The 8,156-nt window shown below is 43.8% G+C and overlaps 1 protein-coding gene across 2 annotated transcripts; it reads left to right on the top strand.

The window, feature by feature from the left end:
- The first annotated feature begins 752 nt into the window (after positions 1-752).
- On the top strand, positions 753-6,530 carry dusp14 (dual specificity phosphatase 14). 2 transcript variants are annotated; one of them, XM_040192114.2, is made up of 2 exons: positions 753-981; positions 4,460-6,530. In XM_040192114.2, exon 2 carries the CDS (start codon positions 4,546-4,548, stop codon positions 5,170-5,172), a length of 627 nt encoding a protein of 208 aa, XP_040048048.2. In that variant the 5' UTR covers positions 753-981; positions 4,460-4,545; the 3' UTR covers positions 5,173-6,530. The 2 variants fall into 2 exon arrangements, with proteins under 2 accessions (XP_040048048.2, XP_077944600.1); XM_078088474.1 differs by lacking the exon at positions 753-981 and adding an exon at positions 3,899-4,300.
- The last annotated feature ends 1,626 nt before the right edge of the window (positions 6,531-8,156 follow it).

Genomic DNA, 8,156 nt, shown 5'->3' with positions numbered 1-8,156 from the left:
CATGTAATTGTTAGTACTGCATGTACATTCATTAGTGTACAGGGTGAACAGGACTGGTGAATGGTGACTGGTGAAACAGTCTAGCATAGGCCCTCGGGTACAATGCACTACGTGCATTGTACTTTTGGTTGCATCATCAGTGACTCTTTGCAGTGTGCATGCAAACCGGTTGGGATCCAGCTGTGGGCCTACATCCAGATGTAATTTGCTCACTAATTGCTTCTACATCTTCTACATACACTCCGAAAGGGTTTCTTTTCACACGTGTGATGATCGCCCTTTTCCATTGTGTCGGTACAGAGATTTTGTGCGTTCTCATGCATTCAGGGTTCAAGGTTTCATGTACAAATGTATTAAGCTAAATGCACGTAGTGTAAATTGGAGTAATGTAGTTCTTGTCAGAGTTGTATATTACGAAGTTGTATTTTTAAATAAATAATATTATTCCTGATTCTTTCAAAATGTAAACAGCCATTTAATGTTGCAGCTGGTGGAGCTGGAGCAGATTTAAATTCAAATTTTAAATTTCCCTCTTCAAGTTTTAAATATAAAAAATCATCTTCTTCAATAAAGTGAGAAATGGGCGCAGCTGAAGCGGGCAGATAAACGTAACAACTACAATATTCATTTCTGATGAGTGTAAACCGAGCTTGATGTGCAACCTGCGGGTATTTGAACGGGGCACCGCCTCGAATCTGCATGCAGCTTCTCTTCATGAACGTCCCTCCCTCCTCTGGCGCGTCAGCGCGGCACGGATCACTCCTCATACGCACGCACGCTGCTGTCAGTGTGAAAGCAGGCGGGCGTCCCGGCGGCTCTTGTTTCTGATGACTTTCGCACTATGTTCGTTGAGCGTCTGCTTCTACTCGTCCTCTCTCCCTCCCGCCGGACCGTACGTGTCCGCGGTGTGAGATCAGCTCGGCGGATCGCTGCAGGCGGGGAAGACGCTCCACTAACCCCCATCCGACGGAGGGTCCTCTGGTAAGTTGGGTTCTCACATGCGGGCATCCCGGAATATGACGCAGGCAAGAGACCGTTCACATCTATATCAATATATATTTTCCTCCAGTTCAGTTTTCTGATGTAAAAACGGGGGGAATTGGGGAAACTTCTGTGGTGCCACGTGTTGCTCAGTTTTGTCGTATTCGAGCAAAGATTCTAAAGACTCCACAATTTGTATTGTTACACTTAAAATAATCGATTCGCGTCACGGGGACGAGCATCGCGTGCGCGGAGGAGCGGTCCGGTTCACATCTGTAATCTCTAATAATAAACCTCTCGGAATCATTGGCTTAAAGCTCCACATGTTTACACGCAGTGGTCCCGCACTTCCTTTTACAATTAGACCGTTTTTTATATTGTCCGAGTTAATATTTGAATGTGTCCAAGGCAACAATAAATAGCCTTTATTTCCCAGAGGAAGATGTCTTTATGTCCACTTTACACTCTAAAGAGCAACTATTTGAGCTGTAGAATAATGTGCTGGTTTTACCCTTCATTAATTGTTTATTCGTCTATTGAAGAGTCGTTTGAATTTGTCAGGGCTCAAGATGTCATCGTCAAAATGTTTCCTTTATCCGACCAAAAGTAAAAGTCCAAATGTAAAGATGTCAAAGCCAAAGGAGCAAATTATACATTGAAGAAAGCTGGAGTTTATGATTTCATCACCGTGGTTCCAGTGATATTTACCTGTTATTCCCCCGGCACTCTGTACAGTTTCTAGGAAAATATTGAATGGGCTTTGTTGCAGATTCATTTTAAAATGGTTTCAGCTCTGTTTTAATGTGTTATTGCTTGTAGCGCCAGTCGTTGGTAATCGGTCTATTCAATTCAAACAGTCATTGTTTAAACATCACTGGATTTATCGGTTTTATCCATCTGACTTAATGATGGATGCAATTGTCCCTCTCAAAAACCTTCTACGGCTCCATACGATGCTTCATTCGGTAATGTGTCTGTCAACAGCGGTTCAGCCACCTTGTTTAATGCTTTTGTACTATATTTGCACGCTGGCCATCTCACAACGTAACATCTGGGCCCACGTCTCAGGCTGTTGTGTTGGTGTCCGAGGTGCAGCGTTGTGGTTTTGATGAGCTGAACCCAAAGTCGAACCCGTTCCTCAAGAGGACTTTGTCCCTTTGCAGTCAACTTTTGCTACCTTGTCCACCTTTTGCTACTGACAATTATCAGACCGTTCAGAGGTCCCCCTGACCGAAGGGACGGGTTGCATTAGATGGAGAGTTGAGGGCTGCAGGTACTTGAGCACCCTCGCCTGCTGCGTGAGGAGCGTCAGACAAGAATCCCGTTGGCGTTGGTGGGGTTTTTTTCCGGAAGGAGTCGGGAGGGCGAGGTTGCCATCAGGTTTTTGCTTCTCTAGTTTACCTGCAGGTGGGTCAGGTTTCCCTCCTCGAGGAATCCTCGCCCCCTCACACTGCACACAGTTAGAGTGACGGAGATGTGCAATAGAATTTTGTGAGGTGAAGCCGCCTAGTTCACCTTTGAATGATTGATAGTCGGGTTTCTATTGTAATCAACAAACACATGAGGACTTGGTGCTTTGATTTGGGAAACAATGTCCCTCTATCTGCTGTCCTCCGAGTGCCACTGCCCCCCCCCCCTCACCCTCAGTATTTGATTGACAGCCGGCCGCAGTATCCTCACTATCTACAAGATCACAGTAAATTGTTCTCTTTGCATAATTCTCCCTCATTCCACTCTCTGCAGCTCCACCAGGCCTTGCACGTGTCGTATTAATAACCCATGTCAGCACAGCTCCGGCCTTCATCAGCACTTTGGGGAGGGACGGGGATTATTTTGTTCCCTTGTCTTCTTCGTAAGGACAGAGTTTGTACCCATGTCAGCTGATGCTGTACATCTCATCCATCTCCTCAAACTGTGGCACCAACCCTCTGAAACAAAAGGTGTATGCAGGACATCGGTTCCCCTTTTTAAAATCAAATTGATTGATTGACCGATTTATTGGAGTAAGATAAACCCATGTCTAACATCATACAACCAATGCCAATTGTGTATTTTCCTATTTCAATTTTAGTTTATTGAATTTTGTTTCTCAAGATATTTGTGCTGCTATGAACATATAATAAACTAACTTGATTCTACAGATTTATCCATTGGTCATTTGCTTGGTTAAGGACAAATATTATGTATTTTACTCAAAATCTCAAGGGAGTTGCCAATTAAAAGGCTTTTAAAAGGCTTACGCAGGACCTTTTATTATGTTGTGCTTCTCTGACGGCCTCCTGATGTGCTCACTTTGATGGTCACACTTTTTTCCCCACTGGTTTGTTGTGTCATCACCATTGGCGACGGTGTACAGAGGCAAAGTAATTGGCAATAGGGAGACACGGTGGGGGGTTGTTGTTTGAGCCCTTTGATTCTTGTTTTTCTGAAAGAGGAACCGAACATGCTGAAGCAACGGAGCTTCAGAGGGAGCCGACGAAGGTGACGATGAAGCTCAAAACCTTCTGGTGATGAGGGTTAACCATTTTAACCAAACTTTATCTGAAGATGTTAATGATAGATGCACATGGAGGCAAAGTTATTTCATAAGGAATTTGAAACAAACAATTCCAAATTGTGGAAAAATCTAAAATTCTTTCGCAAATACTTGACTTTGACATCTATCCTGCTAAATAATACACAGTTGACCTGATGCTTGGGACCAACTGATTGAAAGGATTAAGTAGCATTGGTTAGCAAAGCAACGGGCACAATGTCACTGTAACGCAGATGTATTTAAATCCACGTCGTTCCGCTCCGGTTTTCAGCTAGAATTTATGAATCCCAAACCGCGTTGGCGGCCAGGAGCTGTGCGTCCTCTGCTGATGGCAGAAGTATTCACACAGGAGGGTGTTTCTATCATATGCAGTGCAGACAGAAATGTTGTTACGGTTCATATAAGATCTTCTTTTTCACCAGCTCATAAAAAATACCTTTTTTTTTTTTTTTTTGCAGGAAAAAAAAGCAGTTCCAGTTGCATTGCAGTTGTAAATGTGATGCATGAAGGACGTGTTTTATCAGAACATTTTGCCTAGATTGTGTTTCTTATGGAAACTTTCCGTTTGGTGCCAAAATGACATCAACGGAATGACGGCCGAAGAGAGGAGAAATATAATATGTATGTGAGGGCTGTGGATGGATGAACATGAGATGAGGTGAACGCACGCCTGCAGGGTGGAGGCTTGTCGGTGTGTTGCCAGGAGGCCATTCAACCGGAATGTGAAGAATCCTACAGCAGAGATCTCTGCCGATCAACACGTCACAGCATTCCCGTTAATTGGTGAACTTTTGTGTATTTTTTGCAGCGAAACGATTCCTAGAAACAACTGTCAGCACAATGCAAGCCACAAAAAATGAATGTTTGAATGAATGTCGTACGTTTGACTGCTTTGAAAACGTTGAATTTGGACTCAGGAGGGAATCTGTTTGTGTGTTACAGGATCTGTTTGGAAGGCTGCACTACTATGACTCTGAGTTCCTGAAGATTTAACTTGAAAAATAATTTGAAACCCACTTGATTCCTCGATGGGTTCCCGCAGCCATGGCTTCTTCCAACACCACCACCATCGTAGCGCCATGGTGCCCACCATGGTGCCGAGGCTACTCCCCGAGAACAGCAGCCTGCTGGGGGGAATTGCGCAGATCACCCCCAACCTCTTCCTCAGCAGAGGGAACGTGGCATCCAACCGCAGCCTGCTGCTTTCTAAAGGCATCACCTGTGTGGTCAACGCCACCATCGAGCTCCCCAACTTCAACTGGCCCCACATGGAGTACGTGAAGGTCCCGCTGGCCGACATGCCGCACTCCCCCCTCTCCCTGTACTTCGACAGCGTAGCCGACAAGATCCACAGCGTGGGGCGAAAGCGGGGCGCCGTGCTGGTTCACTGCGCGGCGGGGGTGAGCCGCTCGGCCTCGCTGTGCCTGGCGTACCTCATGAAGTACCACCGCGTGTCTCTGGCCGAGGCCCACGCCTGGGTCAAGGCCCGGCGCCCCGTCATCCGGCCCAACGGGGGCTTCTGGCGCCAGCTCATCGAGTACGAGAGGAAGCTGTTTGGTCGGAACTCTGTTAAGATGGTGCAGACGCCTTACGGGGTCGTGCCCGATGTTTACGAGAGGGACCGCAGGAGCCTGGCTCCGTACTGGGGCCTCTAAGAGCCACACTTAAGGGATCGAGACGGGGGGGGGAAGGAAAAATGAGCGCTCTCGCCCTCCTGCAATGCAGCTGCATGCATGTTCGGGCAAAGTGAGAAGCATGCGGGTGTACATCGGCGTTTGTAATGAATTCTGGTGCGTTTGGACAAACGGGGACCAAACGAGGGGTTTTGGTGCCGTTCGTCCAACCAGTTGGCTCCGTTTAGTCCTTGTGCTTGAGCAAAGCAGCTTCAACCCCAGGATCCTTCGAGCCAAAGGATCAGTCGGGCCAACAATGATTTCGGATGAGATTGAGATCTCTGATGTTGTTTTGGTGTCTATATTACACGTTGATTGGAGGAAGCGCATTCGGTGAAGGCTTTGACACTGCCGCTCTGACAGCGATGTCAAGTCCCTTTTTCCTGGCGTGATGATGTCATGTGGTGGTATTGTGCCAGTTATGCAGTAATCTTTAGTGTGAAGGGCAGCAGCAGTTCTCAATTCGTGGTACAATATAAATGTGCTGAAGGAAGAAAAAAAACACGCAGACAGTTACTTTATTGGAATGATCTGATATTGAGGAACAAACGGCACATTTCATGTCAAGGGTTAAAGATGTATCCACCGTCTTTGAGTTAGAAAAACGGAGAAAAGCAAAAAGTCAAGATCTATGGAAAGCTCCTGTGTAACACAGGGTCGACCGTTTCATCATGTGACCACACTATGTTATTGAAGTGCTATTTGATGCTGTATTACAAAAATATATAACAAACAAAAAGATACATCGCACCACAAGGGAATCTGTAGCTGTAGGACAGATGCTTGTCTTCACCTCATTTTCTCCTTGTTGTTCATAGGTTGCAAACGATTTGTCTTTCTTTGTAAATCAGCCTAAAGAGCGTTGTGACAGGCTGAACATCCTACTTCTGGTTGAAATGTTGAACTTTGCTGCGCATCCCGTCCCCACACTTATGAAGTTCAGAACCACTGCAGTATATCGCAATGAAGACCAAAGCATACCAATATTATCACAGTGCATTAAAGACTTATTTATTTTCCTTTTTTTAGTTTTTGGTATAGTATATTTTTCTTCTAAAGGTATTCTGTCGAGATTTATGGTAAATAAACCATATCCTTAGGCTCGAATACATTTCTTTTCATTTATTCATTCTTTTTAAATTTATTTTATAATTTTTTTAATTTTTTGGATGGGACCGTTGACACTTTTTATTTTTTCCCCAACAATGCCATAATACATTAAATGTGATATTACAATAACATCAGGTGTCAATTGTTAATAGGAAGGAGATATTCTGTAATCTGACGTCTAGTCCTTTGATTCCCTGAGACCGGCATATTAAAGTGGTGTTAAAAAAAGATGTCATGTCACTGTTTTTTTGTGCAAATTTGATTCAATTTTCAGCATTTACAGGAATAACTGCCCACATTTTTCTTCTGAAGACAACATGTCTGAGATGTTGTTGCTTGATCAGAATGCAGCGTTTCTTCTGCTGACGCCTCCTGATCTCAGTTACGCCGGCACGTTTTTCCTCGGGAGACATTTTCAGACGTCAAGCGCTGCAATCCATCACGTCATTTTGCTGTGGCTACAGAGCGGCAGGCAGATTATTGATGAGCGCCATGTGCCTGGTGCTCACTCCCCTCTGGAGTGGTCTCCACGATAAACACCATTACCCAGAGGGACATCGGATGACCGGCGACCACGACGGTGATGCACAGGGGATGTGCTCACATTACACTGCGCTCCATTACCTCACAGCAGAAAGAAATCCTTTTCTCTTTCTCTTCATTCTCACATTTTAGAGTAAATGATTTTTTTATATATATATATATATATATATATATATATATATATATATATATATATATATATAATTGTTGAATGTAGTATTTCCCTCTCCTGTGATAGTATTCGGAAGTACGGAGGGTTGTGAAAGTGTTGAGGAAGACAAAATGTATTAAAAAAAATACAGCTCAACAATTATATTGATACATTTTATGCGGAAAAAAGGGAATATTTCAGTTCATATTTCCGCACCACTCCAGTTTTGCATATTTGACTGAGCAGGTTTTTTTTCAACCACTCAAACAAAATATGAACATCTGCTATGGATGCAATGAATTACAGAATCACGGCTTCTCTAAGCTTCAAATTATCCTTTAATAATTTATTATAATCACTATGAGTCACTGCACTACTCCCATACGTGTAAACACTACATTTCCATTTTAACAAGGCCGTACGCACAACGCCAGTTATTAACATGCTGCTTTCCCTGCTGTTATGATCTGACAACCTGATTTAGCCACATATGCTGCTGGATGTAATTCAAAGTATGTATTTATTAGTTGCAAAAAGTAGCCACATCAAAAATGTGGATTATTTTGCTGCCAACAATCTTTGTAGACCTAAATAAATGTGAGTACAGTTTTTTTAAATGATGGTGTTTTTTCATGTTCACATCATACAATTATACAATGGAAGATATAAAGAATCCACAACTGAAATGCGCTTAGAGAGAATAAAACCCCTCACAGGGAGTGTAGAACTTCCTAAGCGCAGTGGGATGTGTTGCCTGATACGAGCTGGTCTGCAGCGAAACGAGTCAATCTTCCTCAGTGAGCGGCTGAATCAGCGCGTAACAATGACTCATCCGTCCATCGCGTTCACAGCCTCGACTGGATGAACTGATGAGAGCTCCGAGGCAACAGACTGTGAGCCATGGACAATGAAAATGACAGAAATTAGTGTTCAGGTCCGTGGGGAAATTTTGCATCTTTTTGGTGCTTTCGTTAAAAACGGCGGTACAGGATTTTTACATAAGTGTGATTTTTCTTGTTAGAAAATCCGATGAAAAGATTAAAACCGTGAAATGATCCTAAAGGTTTGTATCCCACACTCTCTCCTCTTCCTCTGTAGATCGTCTCATAGTTCGTTGAGCGCTGACTAGTATGTTTTTCTAGTTTGTTGGCATTTTATAACT

Source organism: Gasterosteus aculeatus, chromosome 1 (genome assembly GCF_964276395.1).
Source record: "Gasterosteus aculeatus chromosome 1, fGasAcu3.hap1.1, whole genome shotgun sequence".
NCBI lineage: Eukaryota > Metazoa > Chordata > Actinopteri > Perciformes > Gasterosteidae > Gasterosteus > Gasterosteus aculeatus.
The sequence above is the reverse complement of the archived record's forward strand: the minus strand, read 5'-3'. Positions and strand labels throughout refer to the sequence as shown.